Source organism: Schistocerca nitens, chromosome 3, assembly GCF_023898315.1.
Source record: "Schistocerca nitens isolate TAMUIC-IGC-003100 chromosome 3, iqSchNite1.1, whole genome shotgun sequence".
In the NCBI taxonomy this organism is placed as follows: Eukaryota; Metazoa; Arthropoda; class Insecta; order Orthoptera; family Acrididae; genus Schistocerca; species Schistocerca nitens.
The window spans coordinates 798,270,251-798,297,241 of record NC_064616.1 but is presented as its reverse complement, the minus strand read 5'-3'; the positions used below and the strand labels follow the sequence as shown (position 1 = coordinate 798,297,241).

Sequence of the window (26,991 nt, the reverse complement as noted above, 5' to 3'; positions counted from 1 at the left end):
TCTGACAGGAAATCATGAATCCAGTAGCACAACTGAGGCGATATTCCATAGGCACGCAGTTTGGTTAGAAGACTCTTGTGAGGAACGGTGTCGAAAGCCTCCTGGAAATCTAAAAATATGGAATCAATTTGACATCCCCTATCGATAGCACTCATTCCTTCATGGGTATAAAGAGCTAGTTGTGTTTTGCAAGAACGATATTTTGTGAATCTGTGCTGACTGTGTCAATAAATCGTTTTCTTCTAAGTACTACATAATGTTTGAATACAGTATATGTTCCAAAACCCTACTGCAAATTGACATTAGTGATATGGGCCCGTAATTCAACAGATTACTCCTACTTCCATTTTTGGGTATTGGTGCGACTTGAGCAATTTTCCACTCTTTAGGTACGGATCTTTCTGTGAGCGAGTGGTTGTATATAATTGCTAAATATGGAGGTATTGTATCAGCACACTGTTAGAGGAACCTGACTGGTATACAACCTGCACCAGATGCCTTGTCTATATTTAGTGATTTAAACTGCTTTGTTACACTGAGGATATCTACTTCTATGTTTCTCATCTTGGCAGTTGTTTTTGATTGGAATTCAGGAATATTTACTTAGTCTTCTTTGGTGAAGGAATTTTGGAAAACCTTATTTAGTAACTCTGCTTTAGTAGCACTGTCATCAGTGACATCAGTTATCGCGCAGTGAAGGTATTGATTGCGTCTTGCCACTGGTGTGCTTTATGTGTGACCAGAATCTCTTTGGGTTTTCTGCCAGATTTTGAGACAGTTTCATTACGGAAATTATTAAAAGCATCTCACATTGAAGTACGCACTATGTTTCGAACTTCTGTAAAACTTTACCAGTCTTGAGGATTTTGCATTCTTTTAAATTTGGCATGCTTTTTTTCGCTACTTCTGCAACAGCGATCTGACACGTTCTGTGTACTGTGGGGATCAGTACCATCACTTATTAATTCATGTTGTATATATCTCTCAATTGCTGTCGATACACTCTCTCTCTCTGAAATCATGCCACAACTTTTCTATGCTTACATGATCAGACCGGAAGGAGTGAGGACTGTGTCGTAAAAAGGTGTTAAGATCATTTTTTTTATCAGGTTTTTAAATATATGTACTCTGCGTTTCTTTCTGATGGTTATAGGTGGTATGGTATTCAGCCTAGCAGCAACAGCCTTGCGGTTGCTAATCCCTGTATTCGTCACAATACTCACTATTTATCCAGGATTATTTGTTGCTAACGGGTCAACTATGCTTTTGCAACCGTTTATGCTTCGAGTGGGCTCATGAACTAATTGTTCAAAATAATTTTCTGAGAAGGCATTCAGTACACTTTTGGATGCCGCCGGCTTTAAACTATAAGTTTTCCAGCATATCAAGGGTAGATTGAAGTCACCACTGACTAATTGTATGAGTAAGGTACCTATCTGAAATTACTCAAATTTTCTTTGAACTGTTCAGCAACTATATCTTCTTAGTCTGGGGTCGGTAAAACGATCCAATTAATAGTTTAGTCAGATTCTCAGGTATAACCTCTACCCATACTATTTTGCAGGATCTATCTACTTCAATTTCACTACAAGGCAAACTACTTCTGACAGCAATAAATACTCCACCATCAACTGTATTTAATCTATCCTTTCTGAACACTGTTAGATTGTTTGAAAAAATTTCGGCTGAACTTATTTCTGACTTCAGCCAGCTTTCTGTAAATGTAACAGATTGAGCTTCAGTGCTTTCTATTAGGGCTTGGAGCTCTGATTCTTTCTCAACACAGCTACGGTAATTTAGAATTACAATACAGATCATTTCTACAACTACCTTACTGTGTTTTACCAGCTCCCTTTTAGACAGACACTCTGTCTGTGCATCCCTGACACCCTCTAAGCTAAAAAAAACTGCCCAGTCCCTTCCACACTGCCCCAGCTACCCATGTAGCTGCCTCCTGTGTGTAGTGGACTCGTGACCTATTAAGCAGAACCAAGAAACCCACCACCTGATGGCGCAAGTCATGGAATCTGTAGCCTACACGGTCACAGAACCACTTGAGCCTCTGATTTAGACCCTCCACTCAGCTCTGCACCAAAGGACCACAGTCTGTTCTATCAGCGATGCTGTAGATGGTGAGCTCTGCTTTAATCTCGGAAGCAAGACTAGCAGTTTTTACCATTTCTGTTAGCCGCCTGAATCAAGAGAGAATCTCCTCACTCCAAAGTGACATGTGTCACTACCTGCAGTTAGCTGCACCCTGTACTCTTCATGGCATCCGGAAGCACCCTTTCCACATCCGGAATGTCCCTCCTTAGCAGCCATGTTCTTAAGGGGCTCCATTATGCACCTAACGTTTGAGCTCCCAAGTACCAGCAGACCCACCTGCTGTGAATGTCCAGACCTTGCGGGCCGAGAAGCTTCCTCTTGAACAGGGTGGACAGTTGCATCCAGCTTAGAGACATTGGCAACCACAGATAACACCCGAAACCTGTTCATGAAACGAACCAGGGAGGCCCTATGATTGACCCCTCAAAGTTTTTCGTTGCCTGCTAGACTTTGGAATGATCTCCCACTTGACCACAGGTGAGGGGTCAACCTCAGTGCAGGCTGTACCTGGGGCAGCCACAGCAGTGGGCCAATCGGGGGACACGTGGGATGTGCTCAACGTCCCTTGCATCCCCGTGTCCGGCCCCCCTCACAGTGATGGCCTTTGGCAGCAGCCTCAAGCTGTGTGAAAGAAGCCAATGCAGCCTGGAGCTGTGAGCGAAGGGTCGTCAACTCAGCTTGCATCTGTACACAGCAATCACAGTTCCTATCCATTACTGCAGTCACTCCTGTTTGAAACTTGTAAAAATACATAACAAAAGAATGGTGTACTCGGCTTATCAGCAGTGGGAATTTGAAGTGCTCGCTCACTGACTGTCTAACTGACACTGAGGTACACTAACGAAAACAAAACCCTATATGATACGAGCGTTGATATAAAGATCGATAACAACAGCGGTACTGTATGTTGCACTGTTATTAAAATAAAAGGTTGTGCCTAGTAAGCACTCGAACATGCAAGAAATTACAAAAATAAACTAGTAACTACACAGGTATCTGTAAATAAGTTGTTCCTGTTGGAAGCTCGTAAAAATATATAACAAACGAACTGTGTACTCGCCTTATTAGCAGCAGGAACATGAGGTGCTCTGTCTGACAGTCTATCCGACACATTACCATTTTATCGTAGACAAGTCATAGTATACACATTTGCACAAAGCATCTCTAATCACACACACATTGAAAATTCTAGTTAATTTAACCCATTTTTTTGCACAGAACAACTCCTGTCATAAGCACATTAAGATCTTTTCTTTTCGAGGTTGATCAACGATGTCTCTCTGGTACCATGCACCGCAGAATTTGAATCCACGCTAGACGTCGTGGATGTCGAAGACTCCTAGAGGTCTCTGCACCATCGTGCCGTAAGCTGTGGCGGCGCGCACCTCCTGGCCCGCTTTTAGTGTGAGGGCGCCACAGTGGAACACATGGTTCCAGCGACCAATAGCAGCGCCCCCTATAGAGTGCTTAAGCGCCTGCCTCTCGCTCAGCCAGCCAGTCTAATCTTGCGTACATCTGTGGACATATCGCCTCGTGTTAGACAGCTTACTTACTTTCTTGTTCTGTGTACGAGTGGAAGTGTTTGTTAGGTTTCCTTGTGACTCCGTTGTTCGATCTTCTTGTTCGTTCTGTACTTCGTTGGTCATGTCCGTCCTCTCCCGTTGTGTTGTTGTTTGTGGGCCTCTCCGCGGGTCCTGCCACGCTTTCCATCATTTCAACCCCGCGACCGTCCCAGTCGCAGTTACAACAGTCTCTTTCCAGAATGAGATTTTCACTCTGCAGCAGTGTGTGCACTGATATGAAACTTCCTGGCAGATTAAAACTGTGTGCCGGACTGAGACTCGAACTCAGGACCTTTGCCTTTCGCGGGCAAGGTCCCGAGTTAGTCTCGGTCCGGCACACAGTTTTAATCTGCCAGGAAGTTTCAATGTCTCTTTGATTAAACACTCCATACAATTAAAACAGAAGTGTACTCTTTCATTCTCTTACCACCTCAACTCTTCAGTTTCTGTCATCGATTCTTCACTCTAGCATTAAAGGCTGTTGTGCTCTCTCTCTCTCTCTCTCTCTCTCTCTCTCTCTCTCTCTCTCTCTCTCTCTAAGTCTTCCAGATATCTTGTCAATACAAAGCTGCTTCATTCATACGTCACGTTATGAATGTTTCTTGCTTCATGTCCAATAGGGATTCTCTGAAATACAATTTCTCATTTTCTCCCAAATCTCTTTAGGCAGGCTGGAATCTGACCAGTTATCTACCAAGATAGTTGTTCACTATCTTATTTCTCTCACATATTTTCTTGCAACAGTTGTCACCTGCGGTTCTCAACATGAACTGAAAACAATCTGTACAATGTTTACATTGTCAAAAAATATGCAGAATTACAATTATAATCACTAGACTTGGCCCTGCTTAAGTTCAATTGGGTATACTACTTCATGAAAACTCATCAAGAACAATTCTTTGCTGATGTAAAATTTCATTCTGTAACTCATCCAATTTATGACCTGCTGCATTTAAATTGTTTGTCTAACAACATGCTCAACAGATAAATTCAAAGCAAATTCCATTACAGTCAGCTTTTCTTAGTTAACAACACTACACATTTTATCCATATTCAAGTTGTGAACTATGTAATTATTTGTTACGTTTATTCTAATAATATACTCTGACTGTATCAGTATTTGAACACCATATCCCCTATATTTAACCAAGAAATTTCAATTTACCTGTACTATGAATAACTACACCACTGCACTGCACTGCACTGCACAGTACAGCACTGTAAGACCTTTATCATTTGGTGCTACGAAGAACCATTCATTACCACTTGTGTGTCCAGACACTTTTTTAATACTGTACACTTTTGCATAAAATCTTGTGATATCCTTGTAACAGACTGTAATATTCTTACTTCACACCTCGTGATCATATGTAGGCAACAGAACAGATGTCTGTTTACACACACTGACTTTGATGTACCTTCTTACATAATAATTGATCGTTACTCGGCTTTACATATATTGTCTTTAGCATCATGAACAGTAGTTCTGTTTCTGGGTCTGTATATGAAAATAATAATTTTCTTGCATTAACTTCAGCATGAATTGGCCAAATGTTTGAAACACACTGATATCTGCAAGGGGAATATTTAATACATAACTTAAGAGATTTCCAACAACGAATACATAAAGATTGATTGCTTTAAGCAGTCAATAACCATTGTACCCAATAAGTGCCATTTGTAAACTCTTACCTTTAATATCATCTTTTATGTACTCTAGATGTTTCACTACTTGCACAGGATTAATTAAGTGTGGTTCCAAACTACCTGCCTGGGCATTTACAATGGCTGTAATTGGGAAATCATATTCTTGTTAAAGCTTATTAAAGATAGACATCAGCTGAATTAGTTATCAATATAACAGCTCTTTGTAACCTTTTATAAGTGCTATTCTTGAACTCTGTGATGTACTGACTCAGCCTTTTCATCACTTGTGTAAAGACCAATTCATTTGATTAAAACTTGATGTGGCTTTTGCTATTGTAACTTGCTCTCTGGTTAACATTAAGAGCTGTTCTTCTCTCCCTAACACCTCAAGTTTTGCCTTAAAATAAGATGTATCGCCTAATTACAGAGTTCCAAATAATGTCTTACTGATTTCCTCAACAAAATTCAGTACCCCACGTTTTGTTAGTCTTTGTTCATGGTAAGCTAATTGTCCAGATAGACTTTAAGATTTCTCTATTTTACAAGTGTGTCATTGCCATGCTTATTTCGCACTTTCAACACTCTAGAACACACATGTTAAGTAGAGTGAGTCTTCTCTTGCAGAATTCTACAGCTCTGGTTGCTAGTACTTATTGGCTCTCCCCATGCTGTTGTTATATGATCTTGGGATGACTGGAATTTAATAAGCTGTGGATCCAGATGCTGTGCCACTGTTTGGGCTGAAGTAGTCCCAAAGGCCAGTATGATAATTTCAACTTCCAGGTGTGTTGCTGCCATCTTGTAATTAAAAGAACTCTTTTTGGGTGATTGGTGTGTACTGTCAAATAATTATTTCCTCTTAAATGAATGTATGACCACATTTGGTCTTTAAATTTGTTTTACAATATATGGGTCCCCCCACTGGCTTTCCAATTTCTGTGCTCTTCTCTGGCATACACTTTCATCAAATAACAAAACTTTATCTCCTTTTTGGAACTGTTTTGGATGTGGGGCTGTATCCTGGTATTCTTTATTCTTCAGTTTAGTCTGAGTGTTAAAAGCTCATGCACACTGGTGCACAGTTTTCAATTCTCTTTAACTTAAGTACATAATCATCATAATTGTAAATTACTTCTGCTGGGCTCTTTTGTAAAACTCCTGGTATGTTACATACTCCCCAAAGAACAACTAATGAAGTGTATACGCAGTTGCACTATGTGGTGTTGCGTTGAATATGAAAACCGCTTATGGGATCCAGGTATCCCAGTCAGTCTGTGCTTGATTTGTGTAATGTTTGAGCATTTTGGTTAAAGTTCTGTGTTTTCTTTCTAACATCCGATTACTCTGTTGGTGGTAGCCTGTGGTTTCAATTTTCTCTATACACAGTAGTTCGTGTACTCTTCTCATTGTTTCACTGGTAAAATTACTACCCACCTCACTCAGTAGTATGGATGGTATGCCAAACTGTAAAATAATCTTTTCGATTAGGACTCTTGCTACAGTTTCTGCATCTTGTTTCTCAAAGGTTTCTGCAACTAGAAATTTCAACAGTGCATGCTGAAAGGTAAGGATATGCTTAACCCTTATCTGCTTGAAAAAGTGGACCTATGATATGTGAGTAATTTCGTTCTTCTGACAGCTTTCGCATTGATGAATTTACTGTTCTATAATGACTTTCATGCATTCCCATACACAATATTTCCTTGTTAGATAGTAGATTCTGCCTGTTCCTTGATGGCCACCAATTGGTGAATCATGGAACTGCTTCAGGGTCGCTTTCTTTTCTTATGGAGCCAAAGAAGCAGCTGGTTCCCACTGTGCTGTACTTCCTCTTACGGCCTGTATGACACCCTCGGCTAGGCTGGGTTACTGGCACTGTTTATCTTTCCTTCTCTAGAAGGCTCATTAATGCCGCCACTTATGATCTCAGGGATGGCCTTTGTACTTCTGCTACCCACAACTGTCCGAAGTCTTTAGTTTCATTACTATCTGTCCTCAAGTTTCTAATTCTAGAGAAGGCATCTGCGACTTGATTTCGCTTACCACTTTTATATAGAATCATATTCTTCTATTTTAATCTAAATCTCAACAGTCTTGACAACAGATCTGAAATGTTACTTACCCACGTCAGTGGTGTGTGATGCATGCATACTGTGAATTTGCAACCAAGCAAATACGGTCAGAAATGCATAACTGCTCAACATACGGCCAACATGTCTGTCTCTATACTGCTGTTCGACTATTCTGTTTTTATTTATTTATTTTACGCGTCTCGGTCTGTAGGACCAAATTGAGGAGTAAATTTCCATGGTCATGGAATGTATCAGTACATGAAATTATAACATAAAAATAATAACAGATAAAATAAAATATTTATGAACCCAAAAAAAGAAAAGGCATAAGTTTATGTAAATGCAATCAACAACATAATGCAGGAATCGTCCTGATTTTTCAAGGAACTCCTTGATAGAATAGAATGAGTGACCCTAGAGGAAACTTCAGCTTCGGTTTGAAAGTGCATGAATTGCTACGAAGATTTTTGAATTCTTGTGCAAGCTTACTGAAAATGAATGCAGCGGTACACAGCACACCTTTCTGTGCAAGAGTCAAGGAAGTGCAATCCAAATATAGATTGCATTTCTGCTCAATAGTAACTGAGTGAAAGCTGCTAATTCTTGGAAATAAGTTGATGTTAACAAATAATGGCAGTAAAGAATATGTGTATTGAAAGGGTCAGTGTCAGAATACCCAGATCAGTGAACTGGGGTCAACAAGAGGTTTGCAAACTTACACCACTTATTGCCCGAACTGCCTGTTTCTGAGCCAAAAGTATCCTTCAAGAATGGGAAGAGTTACCCCAAAATATAATACCATACATCATAAGTAAATGAAAACAAGGAAAGTAAGACTACTTTTCATGTCGAACTATCACTTACTTCAGATACCATTCAAATAGTAAAAATGGCAGCATGAAGTCTTTGAACAAGATCCTGAATGTGGGCTTTCCACAACAGTTTACTATCTATCTGAACACCAAGAAATCTGAACTCTGCAGTTTCGCTAATCGTGCCCAGTCCATGAAATTAATATGTTGAGTTTTGTTGAATTGTGTGTTAGAAAACGAAAAAACTTGGTGTTACTGTGATTTAGCATTAGTTTATTTTCTACAAGCCACGAACTTATTTCACGAACTGCACTATTTGAAACAGTGCCAATGTCGCACACAACATCCTTTACTACCACGCTAGTGTCATTAGCAGAAATATTTTAGAACCACCTGTAATACTAGAGTGCAAATCATGATATAAAATAAGGAAGAGGAGAGGTCCCACCACTGATACCTAGGGCAACCACATTTGACTGTGACCAACTCAGATTCCTCATCATAGCCGTTCTCAACACTGTGGATAATGACCTTTTGCTGTCTGTTGTTAAAGTAAGAGATGAACCAATTGTTAGCTACTCCCTGTATTCCATAATGGTCCAGCTTCTGGAGCAATATTTTGTGATCAACACAGACACCTTAGTTAAATCGAAAAAGATGCCTAGTGTTTGAACCTTTTGTTTAATCCATCCAGTACCTCACAGAGAAAAGAGAATATAGCATTTTCAGTTGTTAAACCACTTCTAAAACCAAACTGTACATTGATAGCAAATTATGTGAAATAAAATGATCAATTATCCTTACGTAAACTGCCTTTTCAACAACTTAAGCAAACACTGATGACATAGAAATAGGTCTAAAATTGTCTACATTATCCCTTTCTCTCTTTTTATAAATTGGCTTTACTACTAAATACTTTAATCGTTCAGGAAACTGACCATTCTTAAAGAAAAAATTAGAAATGTGGCAAAGTACAGGGCTACCATGTGCAGCATACTACTCTAATGTTCTGCTAGGTGCTCCATCATATCCATGAGAGTCCTTAGTCTTGTTTCATTATGGACTCAATCTCCCCCTTATCAGTATCACAGAGGAGTACTTCAGACGTTAGTCTCAGAAAGGCATTTTCCAAGAGAGTTATACGATTCCCTGTAGAAACAAAGTTTTTATTTAATTCTCCAGCAATTCTCAGATACATATGCGACAGGTGAGTCACTGCTCATTTTTCCTTGACTCAAAACTACGCCAGTCGAGCTCTGGCTACGGTCAGTTTTTCCTTCAACTGTTGAAATGCCTTTTCCTGTTCTGTTCCCCAATTGTATGCCACTCCTTTCCACAGCAAGTCATAAGGGTTTCACAGTTTCACTGTAATTGCTTCTGAAGCAAAGATAGTACTCACTTAGATCCAGAAATACTTTTAATTTAGTAGTAGTCTTCAGCTGTGGATATTGTGGCACTGCCTCGACCTTCTTCAGCTCAGGCTTTAACCCCTCTCCTGTAAAGACATGCCCCAAAAATGTAACCTCTTCGTGCAAGAATTCACGTGTATGCAATTGCAACTTCAGATTATAGCATCTAAGTCTCTCAGACCACAAGGTGGCCATTAAACTCATCTAGTGAGGACCTAAATATTACATTATCAAGGTATTTTTATCTTTTCTTCTTGGAACCCCATTAAAACAGAATTCATTTTAAATATACCAGAGGCTGTCTTCAAACCCACTGGCATTCTTTTATAGTCATAATGCCCATATGACATACTAAACAGTTTTCTCTTGGTCTTTCTCATCCAGTATCATTTGATAATACCATAAGATAAGTCAAGTGTTGAGAAATACTTGGTTTTACCTAGCCCATCCAAAATTTCATTTATTCTTGAAAATGGATATACATTGTTGATAGATATCTCATTATTGCACCTATAGTCTGCTACTGTCATGGCGACAGGAAGGGCATCTGGCCACCCCATCAAAAAATTAACATGTCACATCCGATTAACCAGCAGACCCCCACAAGTCGGGATAAATGCTTGTAAAGAGAGTGTCTGCCATTGCCGGCCATTTTTGTTTCCCACTACTGTCCATTTTCTTAATAGAAAATTCCATGCAGTATTACTCAGAACTACATCATCATCTTGTAACATATTCAGTTTCCTCTCGCAAGATCTCTTTTTGCGCCTGTGGTATTTGATAAGGTCTTGAACATGTTAACTGACCTCCTCCTTCAGGTATTAACTTGATTTCATGTCTTTCACGACATCAGTACATGCCAACTGATTGTGTGGCAAGTGAAATACATCATTGTATTACCTACAAATTTCCATAATGGCATCTTTCTTCGCAGTTCAGATGTTTGTCACTGAGATCTTCTTTTATCTTACTGGCCCTGGATTCTCTCTGTCTTTACTCTTCTCATTTGCTGTAATTTAAACACCACCTTAGGTGGCACTCCCACAGACACCAGTACTGGACACCTCATTGCTACACTTTCTTCTGTCGCATTTAGCATGCTCATTATACATGTGCCATCTCTTAAGATTACCAGTGCGTCTGGTACGTAGACTCTTCATCTTATTTCTTGCTTTGAAATGATTGCTTCTGGCTTATTTCTTATGTCTCTTTGCACTCTAAAATTTCACTGCCCTCAGGGACCCATGATTAGTAAACCGAATTATCACTGTTTCACATCTTCTACTGCCGTTGACCAGGCTCCAACAGTGTTCGACTTAACTTCATTATATTGTCTTATGTAGTGTCCTGTCTGATTACACTTAAAATGTATTACATCACTTGACTCTGCATGTTGTGCACTGTGACCAAATAACTTACACTGGAAACACTTCACTGGATTTAACCTGTCCCTTTCTCTGCAGTGTGCTTTAAAATTCATAGTTTATTTCTGCCAGTCTTTCCTTATTTTCCCTCTTCCAGTTCTACTAGTCTTCTTATCTTTTCTTTTTTCCTCTTTGAGTTTTCTTTCCAGTTGTGTCTCAAACAGTCTTGAATGTCTGTGTGGGCGACTATCTTTCACCACATGCCGTGGCTTACCACAAATAAACATGTTAGGCTTTTAGGTCTGCCTGTGCACTGCATTGCTACTACTTTTGTTGCCATGGGCTTTTCTTTCACTAATGCAATAGCACTGTCCTCCATAGAGGCAATATTAATGGTGTCAGTGTGTGTTACTATCTCTCTCCTTGAGTCCTTACTATTGTTTTAATGTAGTCGTCTTAAAGGCCCATTTCCGAACCAGAGCAATACTTCCAGCTAACTCAACGTCTGTCTTTACACCCTTAATGGCTTCCCTAAAATGCTGCAGCAAGGCATCAGTGCATGAACACCAATGTTTAATGCCTTCACTATGTTCTTGTCTTCTTGTAAAGTGTAGTTCTCTAACACTCATTTACAAGCACAATTTTCCATTAACGTCATACACGTACAACAGACCAGGTGGTCCTTAAATCACTGACTAACAATTTATTCCTGTCAGCTACAGCTGTTCGTGCCTTAACAAATTTAAGCAAAACATCGTGCTGATCTGGAGCCACTGTCTTGAATGTACTATCACAATTATCCAAAAGCTCATTCAGCTGTGCTTTGTTGCCATCAAAAGGTTGTGGCAAAAACTTTAATGCATCACTTCAACTAATGTCCTACCTTATTGGTGATGACTGCCCAACATTACTGCCAGTTGCCTCTACCTGCTCATTTCACGACACACTTTACTAAGAATTTTTCTCACCTGAGTTTTAGTCTCTCTGCAGTCTGCACTGCTTTCTGCGCCGCCTGAGTCTCCTCGCATCACTTTCCAGTCATGCGACCCTCGCTGCCAGCCCATTTCTGGCACCCACATGCCTCCTGTTGCGTTATCTGCTTTCTTGCAGCTCTCGGACCCCTGTGGCCTATCAGTTGACTGATGTTGCCACCTCCCTCTGGAACAGCGTAACCTGCACCTTAGTGCTGACTTGCCACCAGCAAAGTCAAACCCACATCGTAGAGGACCTTCCTGGCATGTTAGAAGATCTAACGTCCTGCCTCTCTGGATCGGCATGCTGTCATCCCTCATTGTCGACCTCTCTCTCACTTGGTCAAACTTACTTCATAACGAACCTTCCTGGCCCATCAAAATTGTATTCTTTCTTCTCACTTTGCCTCAAGGCACCTACCACCTCTCATCAGAAGTTAACAATGTCCTACACATACAACATACCAGGTGGTTCTCAAATCTGTGGCCTGGATAATCCCAGTACTGTGTCAAGACACAGTAAGGTTGTGACTTCGTGATAGCCAAAACATGACAGAAGGCGTGCCTAATTTGTGCCAACTGCAGAGAATAGGGGTGCCTATTTTTAGCCATCCCCACATCTAGCACCAAAACTTTCAGTCCTGTGAGCCGATCAGGATGGAAGCTGATGCTATATGAAGTTGTGAAGTGGTTAGTCCATCTCAGAGTCCAAGCATATGAGAATATGAGTTGAAATCATTGCAGATAAGGAAATTCAATGGGAAAACGAACTGAGACTCAACAATGAAGTAAGGTAGAAAACTATTCTCAATCCTGTGAGGTACTATCACCCTGACTGTGCTGTGCAGTCCTGCATGTGCCGTGAACAGCTAAGTGTCACGAGAAACTGTACCGGGGGCCGAGTAATATAGGTACAGTGTCTAAGGCAGACTGAGTTTAGAGTCTCCAGCAGCGCTGGTGGTGCTGCTTGTAAAGACTCACATGATGTGCCTCCCACGTGATAACTCACCATCCTCCTGACGCCTGTTCCTTCCAGAAGCTGCTTCTACAGCTGGTCACGTAGGCTTCTGCTTCCTAGCCTCTCTACTAACGTATGGTTACCCTTCTCTACACACACATTGTGCAGCATTACCAGTCTAGCTATTCCCACTTAGTATCTCTCATAACTCATTCGTGACAATAATAGCAACTGTAAAATGCAATCTGCTTTGTGAAATAGTTCATGTTTTTTGTCTCCAACTAACAGTGACAACACAAACATCATGGAGATTGATTTGACTGAAAATTGTTAGAGGTGTTACTGGCTAGCTTGCCATTTCATTTACGCCTTAGAATGATTAATTCATTGCATCAGCGATGGGTCTTCTACAGAAAGTACCTTGCTGAATTATTGAGAACTGTTTGTACATCAAATTTTTCAGGTTTTGAGCCTACACAAAAACTTTTTCTGTGATGTGAAGATTAAAAATTACATTGGGGGCGTATATGAACAATAAGATTCCAACATTTATAATGAACAACCACGGTCTTTTATATTGCTAGGTAGAAATGTTATTATTGTACCTCACACTAAATGTTTGAGGAACAGTAACAATTTCATACACAGTTTTGGCTTGGGTAATTATCTCTCAAAGTTATATGTAATCTGGGAGGGAAGGGGAAGTAACTGGAAACATGATACGTTCACTGTGTTCTTCCTTCTTTTGTACAGCCATCTCAATTTAAAACTGTGAATGTTCTTTTTGGAATAAAAATACCTATTCTCAGATGTGAAAAAATTAGCAGAGTTGCAGATGGTGCTGCTTCAGAAGTAGCATCACAAGAACCAGAGAAGGGAAGACGACCTATATCGGTTAGAAATGAGTATAAAGCTCAAAATTAGGAAATAAATTAGTAAAATAAAAACAGATGATTTCAGAATAAGAGTTTATTAATCCGTGTATGTTTGCTTAGTTTGTTTTCATTTAATTACAACATATAACTGAAATAACGGCTGAAAGCAAGGGGAAACTACAGCCGTAATTTTTCCTGAGGACATGCAGCTTTACTGTATGATTAAATGATGATGGCGTCCTCTTGGGTAAAATATTCCGGAGGTAAAATAGTCCCCCATTCGGATCTCTGGGCGGGCACTACTCAAGAGGACGTCATTATCAGGAGAAAGAAAACTGGCGTTCTACGGATCGGAGCGTGGAATGTCAGATCCCTTAATCGGGCAGGTAGGTTAGAAAATTTAAAAAGGAAAATGGATAGGTTGGTTAAAGTTAGATATAGTGGGAATTGGTGAAGTTCGGTGGCAGGAGGAACAAGACTTCTGGTCAGGTGAATACATGGTTATAAATACAAAATAAAATAGGTGTTATGCAGGAGTAGACTTAATAATGAATAAAAAAAATAGGAATACGGGTAAGCTACTACAAACAGCATAGTGAACGCATTATTGTGGCCAAGATAGATACGAAGCCCATGCCTACCACAGTAGTACAAGTTTATATGCCAACTAGCTCTGCAGATGATGAAGAAATAGATGAAATGTATGACGAGATAAAAGAAATTATTCAGGTAGTGAAGGGAGACGAAAATTTAATAGTCATGGGTGACTGGAATTCGTCAGTAGGAAAAGGGAGAGAAGGAAACATAGTAGGTGAATATGGATTGGGGGGAAGAAACGAAAGAGGAAGCCGCCTTGTAGAATTTCGCACAGAGCACAACTTAATCATAGCTAACACTTGGTTCAAGAATCATAAAAGAAGGTTGTATACCTGGAAGAATCCTGGAGATAAGACAGAGATTTAGGAACCAGGTTTTAAATTGTAAGACATTTCCAGGGGCAGATGTGGACTCTGACCACAATCTATTGGTTACGAACTGCAGATTGAAACTGAAGAAACTGCAAAAAGGTGGGAATTTAAGGAGATGGGACCTGGATAAACTGAAAGAACCAGAGGTTGTAGAGAGTTTCAGGGAGAGCATAAGGGAAGAATTGACAGGAATGGGGGAAAGAAATACAGAAGAAGAAGAAGAAGAAGAAGAAGAAGAATGGGTAGCTCTGAGGGATGAAGTAGTGAAGGCAGCAGACAATCAAGTAGGTAAAAAGACGAGGGCTAATTGAAATCCTTGGGTAACAGAAGAAATATTGAATTTAATTGATGAAAGGAGAAAATATAAAAATGCAGTAAATGAAGCAGGCAAAAAGGAATACAAACGTCTCAAAAATGAGATTGACAGGAAGTGCAAAATGGCTAAGCAGGGATGGCTAGAGGACAAATGTAAGGATGTAGAGGCTTGTCTCACTAGGGGTAAGATAGATACTGCCTACAGGAAAATTAAAGAGACCTTTGGAGAGAAGAGAACCACTTGTATGAATATCAAGAGCTCAGATGGCAACCCAGTTCTAAGCAAAGAAGGGAAGGCAGAAAGGTGGAAGGATTATGTAGAGGGTTTATACAAGGGTGATGTACTTGAGGACAATATTATGGAAATGGAAGAGGATGTAGATGAAGATGAAATGGGAGATAAGATACTGCGTGACGAGTTTGACAGAGCACTGGAAGACCTGAGTCGAAACAAGGCCCCCGGAGTAGACAACATTCCATTGGAACTACTGACGGCCTTGGGAGAGCCAGTCATGAGAAAACTCTACCATCTGGTGAGCAAGATGTATGAGACAGGCGAAATACCCTCAGACTTCAAGAAGAATATAATAATTCCAATCCCAAAGAAAGCAGGTGTTGACAGATGTGAAAATTACTGAACTATCAGTTTAATAAGTCACAGCTGCAAAATACTAACACGAATTCTTTACAGACGAATGGAAAAACTGGTAGAAGCGGACCTCGGGAAAGATCAGTTTGGATTCCGTAGAAATGTTGGAACACGTGAGGCAATACTAACCTTAAGACTTATCTTAGAAGAAAGATTAAGAAAAGGCAAACCTACGTTTCTAGCATTTGTAGACTTAGAGAAAGCTTTTGACAACGTTAACTGGAATACTCTCTTTCAAATTCTGAAGGTGGCGGGGGTAAAATACAGGGAGCAAAAGGCTATTTACAATTTGTAGAGAAACCAGATGGCAGTTATAAGAGTCGAGGGACATGAAAGGGAAGCAGTGGTTGGGAAAGGAGTGAGACAGGGTTGTAGCCTCTCCCCGATGTTATTCAATCTGTGTATTGAGCAAGCAGTAAAGGAAACAAAAGAAAAATTTGGAGTTGGTATTAAAATTCATGGAGAAGAAGTAAAAACTTTGAGGTTCGCCGATGACATTGTAATTCTGTCAGAGACAGCAAAGGACTTGGAAGAGCAGTTGAACAGAATGGACTGTGTCTTGAAAGCAGGATATAAGATGAACATCAACAAAAGCAAAACGAGGATAATGGAATGTAGTCAAATTAAGTCGGGTGATGCTGAGGGAATTAGGTTAGGAAATGAGACACTTAAAGTAGTAAAGGAGTTTTGCTATTTGGGGAGCAAAATAACTGATGATGGTCGAAGTAGAGAGGATATAAAATGTAGACTGGCAAAGGCAAGGAAAGCATTTCTGAAGAAGAGAAATTTGTTAACATCGAGTATAGATTTAAGTGTCAGGAAGTCGTTTCTGAAAGTATTTGTATGGAGTGTAGCCATGTATGGAAGTGAAACATGGACGATAACTAGTTTGGACAAGAAGAGAATAGAAGCTTTTGAAATGTGGTGCTACAGAAGAATTCTGAAGATAAGGTGGGTAGATCACGTAACTAATGAGGAGGTATTGAATAGGATTGGGGAGAAGAGAAGTTTGTGGCACAACTTGACTAGAAGAAGCGATCGGTTGGTAGGACATGTTTTGAGGCATCAAGGGATCACAAATTTAGCATTGGAGGGCAGCGTGGAGGGTAAAAATCGTAGAGGGAGACCAAGAGATGAATACACTATGCAGATTCAGAAGGATATAGGTTGCAGTAGGTACTGGGAGATGAAGAAGCTTGCACAGGACAGAGTAGCATGGAGAGCTGCATCAAACCAGTCTCAGGACTGAAGACCACAACAACAACAACAACAACAACATAACTGATATAATTAACAAATCTGTCTCTTGCACATGTTGCCCATTGTCATATACATCTTTTTAATACCCTTATTGGCTGTCCTCATGTCAATACCAATGGAGTCTGCAATGGACAGAAGGAAATCGCTAGAGACGAAGTATCTGAGTGTCAGTAGTAGATGGTTCACCGGTGGAACAGTCATTTCCAAAAAAAGGTTGCATGGGAGAATTTGTGTGACAATTCAAGAGAAATTTAAAAACATAACTTCCCAGCCAATACTTCCACTATGATGTAGATTCTTACATGGTAAATTACACAAATCTAAAGGCTATAAATCCAACTAAAAACTTAGGGATTACAATTATGAATAACTTAAACTGGAATGACGACACAGATAATATTGTGGGGAAAGCAAACCAAAGACTGCAATTAATAGGCAGAACACTTAAAAAGTGCAACAGGTCTATTAGACTGCTTGCACCACACTTGTATGCCGTCTTCTGGGGTATCACTGTGCAGTGTGGGATCTATATTAGATGGGACTGACAGAGGACATTGAAAAAGCTCAAAGAATGGCAGCTCATTTATTGTTCTCGCAAAATAGGGGGGAGAGTGCCGCGCACATGAAATGTAAATAGTGGTAGGAATCATTGAAACAAAGGTGTTTCTCATTGTGACAGGATCTTCTCACAAAATTTCAATCACTAACTTTCTCCTCAGATTGCAAAAATTTCCTTTCGACGCACACCTACATAGGAAGAAATTTTTGTCATAGTAAAATAAGGAAATTCAGAGTGCGCACAGAAAGATTAAAGTGCATGTTTTTCCTGCCAACCATTCAAGAGTGGAATGGTAGAGAAACAGCTTGGAGGTGTTTGGATGAACCCTCTGCCAGGCACTTAACTGTTAATTTCAAAATAATCATTTAGATGTAGACAGAAAGCAAGACGGCCGTAATGTCGCAGTTTGCAGAGCCTGCTCCTTAAAGTGCTCCATGAAGAAATTTGCGTCTGCTGGAGACAGTGGTGATCAGATGGCTGTGCTGTCAGTCATCTCCATAATATTCATCCCAGTATAAAAAGTATGTTGTCTTTAGGACGTGACGGAACAACTTAATGATTCCAGATGGAAAATGTTGGGCCAAAAGATCCAGCGTATCTTGTATTGGCACCCTCATAGAAAAGCTTCCTACGATCCGTTGGTGACACCTTCCTGATATGGCCTCATGGTGAAGATACACTACAGCCGTTCGTCGACCATATGAATGGTGTCTATCCCAACATTAAATTTACTGTCGAGATGGAGAAGCATGGCAAGCGACCATTCTTGGATGTTTCGGTTGAGCAGAAGGCAGGAGGCCAGTTTGGTCATTCAGTGTACCGGAAACCAACACAAACTGATCGGTACTTGAACGCCAGTAGTTTCCACCACCCTGTACACAAGAAAGCAGTCCTGAACACGTTGGTTTGTAGAGCCAAGATTATCTCTGACGACGACCATCTACAGTCTGAATTGCAGAACTTGAAACGTGTTTTTGGGGAAAATGGATACAGCAAAGGAGACATTACAAACTCTTTCAAGGGCCGCCGTCGAAAGACACCTGGTGAATCAGTAGAAGAGGCCAAATGGACTGTGTTCCTGCCATACTGTGGAGCAACTAGCAGTAAGTTAGGACGTCTGCTGCAGAAACATGGGCCAAGACCAGTGTTCTGGCCCGCCCCCAAGATAAGAGATATGTTGCGCCCTGTTAAAGATGACATTTCTCTTAGTGTCCGGTGTGTATGGTGTTCCCTGTGAATGTGGCAGCATGTATATTGGACAAACAATTCGCATGTTTGCAGAGCGTTGTACTGAGCACAAGGGCCATATAAAACAAAGGGAACTTGAGAAGTCGGCCATAGCGAAGCATTGCCTAGAAAACAGACACAAAATACGGTTCGAAAATACAAAAGCGTTGGCTCATGCGTCTTACACATTGGAACTCCGTTATAAAGGAAGCGGCAGAGATTCGTTTAAACAACAATACTTTCAACAGAGACCAGGGATACACACACACAGCACGGCTTGGGGACGGGCGTTGGACATTGAAAGAAAGCAGACACAGATGCACGACGCAGGTGCGGCAGTTTCAAACGTGGTGCCTGCCCTCTGGCGCTACCTGATGTCACCGGTGCTGCCACAGGCAATAGCTCCGCTAGCTGCCCGGGTCGACTTATGCGCACACCACATTGGATCGATCTGATTGGCTGCTGATGATGCCATCATGCCTATATAAACGAGAAACCGTAACAGCCCGGCAGTCAGTGAACTCCTGACAATGATGGTGGAGATGGCCATTGAAAGCTCGAGGATTTTATTCGAATTGACGCCGCTGGAAAAACTGAGAACGTTTTATTCATGTATGCCATCGTGAAAGACTCGGAGGACATCAAGGGATCACCAATTTGGTATCGGAGGGAAATGTGGGGGATAAAAATTGTAGAGGGAGACAGAGAGATAAATATAAGCAGAATTCAGAAGATTCAGCAATTATTTGGAGATGATGAGGCTTGCACAGGATAGAGTAGCATGGAGAGCTGCAGCAAAGCAGTCGTTGGACTGAATACGACGATGACGAAGACGACAACATGATGGCTCTTTCACCTTCACTCTTATTGTACTATGTTTTTCATCTCAGTTGAAACTGCTAAAGATTGAATTGACTGTCTAGCAGCCCCTGAGCAGTAAATGGACCCGATACATCACCTTTCAAAGTTTTTGTGCTTTTATGCTCATGCTTGTTTTCATTAATTGTTATTGCTTTACCTTTTTACCATTCCACAATTGGAGCATTCTATCTGTGTTCTCCAGTGATTGAGAGAGTGTAACTCGGGTGCGGAAACTACCTCCTGCTGCCAGACTAGCCATAGGGACCTCTACTTGTTTGTCTTCCAGACTTCTCTGTATTTGATTACTTTCCTGCAGATGTTTTACTTTCATGTTACTAGTTATGTGGTGGTGTGCTTCACTTCAGGTACAATATCAATATGATCCAAACATTTTCCCTACAATACAGCTTTCTTACCTTTGCCTTTGACATCTCAGTTGTCTCACTAGCTCTCTCTAGAATTTACGTCTGTGTCTATATTCTGTAAGCTACTGTCTAGTGCGTGATATGGAGTAGTTCATACAAATATTAATGATTTTTGTTTCTGGTATTCGGTTTGCACATGGGGCTTCGAAAAAATGAGTTCATAGACCTTGGTATGCGCCCTAATAACCTTGTGTTCCCTGTGCACCGGCGTTGTGTGTATAGTGCTGTTTCCCAGAAATGAAAGTCTTTCATTTGCCTACCATATTGATTTTCCGTGTTCATCCCATTTCATATTGCTTCATATTTGAACTAAATGACAGGCTCCTGATGTTTACCACTAATTTTGTAATTGGATGTTGTTGGGTTCTTTTTCTTTGCTGTGGACATTATCTTGCATATATCCACATTTTCAGATAGCTGTCATTTATTGCGCCAGCTGGAAGTTCCCCATTTTTTGTATGAAAGGACTTTGACATCATTAGTATGCTGTCTGATTGTGCAGTTGACTATCTGATAATCTGCACCAGAAAATATTATCTTCCTTTAGTTTTATGCATTTTTCAACTTTTTTCCTAAAATCTCTTTCATGAACCAAAGCCAAAGATAAAATGTACACAGTCAAAGATAACATATATGCAGCAAAGTTTCCAACTATTCTGTTTCAGGGGCACGACCAGTCAGATCGACAATAAATCCATCCAAAAATTGTCACTCTGAGCACATTCCAGGCCTCACCTCTCAGAGCCAGGACATCGACATGGGAAGAGCATCTGCAAGTAGACTGTTGAAAAACCAAGGTATTGTGAAATGAATGCCATTTTCCATAATTTGTTGGTAATAAGCAGAATTGTTTCCAAGTTTTATTTCTACTGATAATAATTCTTTTCATTTTGTGTTAGCTAAATTTCTGGCTATTAAATGTAAATTATCATTTCCAGTGTGCAATCAGAGTGCAGGTATTGAAAACCTTGGCGTTACCAGCCTAGTTACAGTTATAGTCATTACCTTGTGCATGTTATTAATTCTGAAAGTACGAGACTAAATTGCAATGGAGGGCAATTAGCAAATTGGAGGCACTTTACACTTGGGCAGAGGTGATCAGATGGTGACTGCATTCTTCAGTTCACAAACTGTGGAAACAGTTTCTGACTACAGATTTGACATGCATTAAGTTCACCAGGGGATGGCCAAGGGTTACTACACAAACTGGTGACTGGTATTAGGTGTCGTTCCAATCCCATCCCTCTAAGTGCACATCACTCCAACTACATCTGCCCTCCAACTACATCTGCCCTTGCTATATCCAATGAGCAACTTATACTGTGAAGTATTTGATGTGTCGGCAGCTGGGCCAACACCTTGTAGATAGAGGTGGCTTAAAAGGCACGCTAGACTAACGCAGACGGGCGTGAAGTACTGGAACAGGATACGTAATTAATGCTATGAAGAAAAGTACGTAGCTGGTATAATACTTATCTTTAATCAATCATTGTGGTACATCGCACAAAGGAGACTTTAATTACAATCACTGTAAGGCTAATGGCGCCTTGCTAGTTCGTAGCCATTAACTTAGCTGAAGGCTATTCTGTCTCTCGGCTAATGAGAGAGAAAGGCTTCGTACGTCTAGTCGCTAGCTCTGTCGTCCGTACAACTGGGCTGAGTTCGAGTCAGTCTCTCGAGACCTGCCTTGTGGTGGCGCTAGGTTTGCGATCACACAGTGGCGACACGCGGGTCCGACATGTACTACAGGACCGCGGCCGATTTAAGCTACCACCTAGCACGTGTGGTGTCTGGCTGTGACACCACAGTATTATGTGCAGATGGCATCATAAACATGATATCTTTGCAGAGCGATCATCCTTGTATTTACTGCTAATGCCTCGCCATAAGGGGTAACGCTTACTGACAGGTTGTCAACATGTATACTGGAATGCATTCCAATGGAGGACCATTCTCTTTAGAGACAAGTCCTGGTTTAGCTTGCAAAGTGACGGCAGATATGGTTTGATTTGGTGAGAAGCCAGAAGCCATTATCCATCATGCAATTCATGAAAGTGATGCTGTTTGGTCAGGTAGTGTCTGTAATGGGATGTAAACATATTTATTTGAATACAATGACCTCTTAAAGTGTGACAGTACAATTTCACTGTTCTGTTGAGATGAGATTATTTATTTGTATTGATGATCTTATGGTCCTACAAGGTAACACCTAAATGATCTCACAGACTTCATTCATGGAGAATTATCTTCTACAGAAAAGCGTTCAGTGAATGAAGTGGTAAACTTGATCTCCAGCTCCAGTCTTGTAGAGCATATTTTTGGGTGCTCCTGGTAGGCATTTTGCTGCTTGCAGTCCTCCTCAGAACCTTATCACATTGAGAATAACTTTGCAAGTAGAATGGCATTCACACCTAGTGTAGCTGACGCACACTTATTTAAATCATCACAAATTACTACAGCGTTTGGTCGCACAGTGGTTAGCACACTGGACTCACATTCTGGTGGACGACTGTTCAAACCTGCATCCGGCAATCCTGACTTAGGTTTTCCGCAATTTCCCTAAATCGCTTCAGGCAAATGCTGGGATGGTTCCTGTGAAAGGGCACGGCTAATGTCCTTCCCTGATCTGATGGGGCTGATGACCTCTTTGTTCGGTCCCCTCCCCTCAAATATACCAATCAACCAATAAATCACTGTAGTTGTGTTGCTTATGAAGACAGTCACTCTCCATATTAATGATATTTGTGTTAGCTGCACAGGTGCATACATTTTTTACTTCCCTAATGCTATCTAAGTTCAAACATAACTTCTTTATTTGCAACTGTGTTTTCATATTTCAGTTAGGCTGGGCCAAGTGAGTGGTTCAGTTACATGAATTAAATTTATTTTTATTTATTTATTTATTTATTTATTTATTTTAGTTTTTTTTATTTATGGAAGCCAATATCAAGTGGGACTAGAAAATGGTTTTGTCACAACCCTTGGTTCAATAGTATGTATTTTCATTGTTGCTTATCTAGTGTACTGAATGTGTCTGATACTATTTTTTCCCTTGTAGTAACTGTGGTGAAGGCACCACCATCAGAAACAAATGAATTTACAATGAGCTCGGAGGACTTCCCTGCACTGCCTGGTACCCAGAGGACAGAAGGACCATCTCCTGGTGGAAGTTTATCAGTGGAAAAGAATCTCTCTGTATCGAATTCAGATATTGGACAAGAAACAACTGTTGGAAATAGGGCACCTGGTGCTGAGAAGTCGCAGACCAAAAGAGGAATACAAACATCCCCTGATGGTAAGCCAAATTTGCCATCAGTTGTATTTTCTTGAGCAAATTAATACTTAAAAGTGCTGGCTTTGATCTGATTTATGCACTCTAGTCAGATGATTCTACTGTTAGAGCCTTGTTTTTGATAACACAAAGGTCCAGGATCCCCAAGTGCAGGTCCAGTACACAGTGAAAATCTATAAACAAGGTTAAAGTACTACTCTTCTTGTGTAGGGTACACAGTATTCAGATGCCTTTCCTGAGATGAATTGTATTCCCAAAATTCACCATATTGTTGAGGAAAGTCTATTTAAGATAGTGGCATGTAAAGGCAAAGTGGCAAGAGTAAAAGGCATTAAATAACATTTTGTTTGTAAGTAATACATATCTGAAAAACAAGGTAGTGAAAGTCCAATTTCTGTAGCTTAGACTTGAGACAATATTTGTTATATCTGCACACTGCTTCATTTATGGAATAAATGTGGTAGTCTTGCTGCAGCCCATGGCTGATGCAGGCAGTGTCAAAAGAACACATGTTCATTTAACACCACGTAAATCAGTCATAGGCTGGAGCAGGACTTCATTCTTCTACGAATGAAGCTGTGTGTGAATTACAGATATGATCTTAAATCGAAACTGCAAAAGTTAGACTTTCACCATTTTATGTCAGGTATGGAAATTGTGTAACATAAATAAGTAAGAAGTTCCCCTGATTATAGAGAATCACAGAGTTGGTGAAACACGACCTATTAAGATTGATCTGTAGTTATTGTACAACATTTAAACAAAAAATTTAGTAAATTGGTGAATGAACCTCGTCAGTGTTATTGGTGTTGATGCAGGAAGGGGGTACATGAAATGAGAATGTTGAATGTAAATACTTGATCTTCTACTTCGTTGTAAGTAGTGTAAAATCAGAATGTATTTCATAGCAAAGTATAATAATGTATGGAAAGTTCTGGTTGAAAATTATTCATAATTTAGGAATAAAGGAGATGACTCATCAAAAGCCACAAGCACTGTGTCACCGATAGACACCAAAGTATGATGATTCCATCAGGATTTGAGTTTGGTCTTTCACGTCATATATTGTATATCTGAGGTAGATGGGAGATAGTGTTATAGTGTGAAATCAAATCTGTGTTGGCCTCCAGTTTGAACTCAAAACCCTGTTGGCCTTGTTGTGGACTGAAAATACAGCAAAGATGGCCTATTGAATTTCATATTCTGAAGTAGATGCTGCAACCAGCTCTCTCTGCAGCAGTATCATTTATGATCACTACATCTGTGTATACATTTGTTTGTGGTTTTTTTATTATTTTAGTGTGCACAATTGGTATATCAACAATGTAAGGAGAAGTATTGATTGCTACTCACCATAAAGGTGGCATGTTGAGCTGCAGACAGGCACAGTGTAAAGACTGTTGCACATTTTCAGCTTTCAGCCAAAGCCTTCTTCAGAAAAGCACCCCCCCCCCCCTCCCTGCCTGTGTGTTGTGTGTTGTTTTCTTTTGAAAAACTATTATCTATGACAAAAAAATGCAATACATTGTACCATAAATTTTCTATGACAGGAAATCCTGTAAAAATCTTGTAAAATGTATTAAAGCAGCATAAGCCCAGAAAAATTGGATATAGATACTGAAGGATTTTAATATGTCAGTATTTGTTACAGCTGTGCTGCCACTCCAGACTTTTATTACTGGAATTATTTACTAAGTTTTCTGTTTTGATAAGTTATCATTAAAGAAGGAAAAGGTTATTGAATACAAATTTTATGATTATTACAGTCGCACATAAGTACTTGTTACTTATTTGTAATTCATTGTTTTGTGTAATAATTGATGATTAATTAAGAGAACATTTCAAGTTTGTTCAGAACATTTTAATTTATCATTGATGTAATTAATTGTTCAGAAATGAAGTTTGTAATCTACTGTTGTCATGTTTTACTAAATGGTATACTTATAATTTCGCATTGTAATTTATTTTAGGTAAAGTGACGAGGATCCCGGGAAGTATGGTCAAGGACCAATTTGGTATGGTTGGTCTTCTAACATTTATAAGGGCTGCAGAAACAGATCCTAATTTGGTTTCCTTAGCCCTGGGTCAAGATTTGACTGCACTTGGTTTGAATTTGAATTCACCTGACAATCTGTACCCTAACTTCGGAGGGCCGTGGGCAGAAACACCGTGCCGACCTCAGGATATTGATTTCCATGTGCCTCCTGAATATCTTATTAACCCTAATATAAGGTGAGGCACTACAATTTTACTTACAGATTTCATATCTTAAATACACTTTGAAAATTCTCATTCAGTGCATATGATTGTTTTCAGTTGAAAGAATAATAAATTCTGTTTCTAGTTTGCACTGCTGCATTTTGTGGTATTTCCATTTCAGTTACTTTGGGTAGTGCTGTGTGAGATCTTTTGTTTGTAAATTTCTTCTTCTGTCTTAGAAGACATAGAGAGATTAAAAGCAACCCGTATTAATAGACCTTAACCAACCTTAATGAAAGCAGTTCATTTAATTGCAAAGACACCATGATATTCAGTTGCATGTTTTTGACATTTAACTGATATCTCTCTAATGAAGGATGGGGGAAATGAATGCTTGTCTTAATGGTGAAATGGGTTGTTGATTTAGGGTCAAATCAAGACACACATTCCAGTCAGTTTTGTTGATCCGTTACTATACATAATGTGTTAATTGCTTGTATTTCATGTAGACATATTTCATTCCTTCACTACAGTTCAATTAGTCTCCACCGCTCACCTTTTCTTTGGCAGATCGGGACTGGCTGGCTGGCTGCTTTCTTTCTTTGAAGAACTCCCACCTCATGTGAGGAGCTGGGGGGGGAGGGGGGGGGGGGGACAAAAACTTGAAATATATGCAGTGACATTACCTTGTGCAGGTTATATATAATTGTGTACTTGCTCCTTTTTTAGCTTAAGCAAGAGTCGTTCAGGGATACTGGATATAGTTTTTCCGTGTAGTATTATGTTTATTAATTTCATTGTTGTTCTGAAGCTGCAGTGGATTGTTACCCATTTCATCAGAGTTTAAACACTATATGAGTCTGTTCCTCCTATCCCTTACTGTTCAGATAGTAAAAACAAGTGTACATTTAAACCACACAGAAATTTCTAATTATCTAATTACTTTCTTTCATAGATTGATTACTGCAATGTTAAATTAAAAAGGTTACAGAATTAAAATGTAGTGACTCCTGTCCCTCCCCAAGATTGGTAATTATAGTTAAAGCAGATTTAGCTGTTAATACTTTTATTTTGCAAGACATTCTAGTTTTTGACACTTAAATTCCTGTCATAATATACACTCCCTCTCCCCCCCCCTCCTCCCTGCCTCTGAAGACTGGCAGGGGGAGGGGGAGGTGGTGGGGGTGGGAGGTGAAACCTTAGAGAATTATACTTTGATGTTGATTGATGGTACTCATTGACTTTCTTGCAGTAGAAAAATGAATAAACTGTGGAATTTTCAGTTTTAAACCCTTTACAAAGGTTAAGTTTATCACAAAAGAGTTACAGTATTCTCTTCTACGCATCTTTGTTTTCATAACATTTGTATCATCAGTGGAAATAACCAGGCAAACACTGTTTTAGGTGATACAAAGCTCATTCATATATACCAGGAAGATTAGAGACCTCAATATTAAACT

General features: G+C 39.9%; 1 protein-coding gene across 2 annotated transcripts in view; it reads left to right on the top strand.

The window, feature by feature from the left end:
- LOC126248819 (CCR4-NOT transcription complex subunit 2) overlaps positions 1-26,991 on the top strand; it is a 142,910-nt gene that overhangs the window by 96,733 nt on the left and 19,186 nt on the right. For both annotated transcript variants that reach the window (XM_049950231.1, XM_049950232.1), the window contains exons 4-6: positions 20,706-20,837; positions 23,099-23,335; positions 25,303-25,564. In XM_049950231.1, coding sequence (XP_049806188.1) covers positions 20,706-20,837; positions 23,099-23,335; positions 25,303-25,564 — 631 coding nt within the window. The remainder of the gene's footprint in view (positions 1-20,705; positions 20,838-23,098; positions 23,336-25,302; positions 25,565-26,991) is intronic.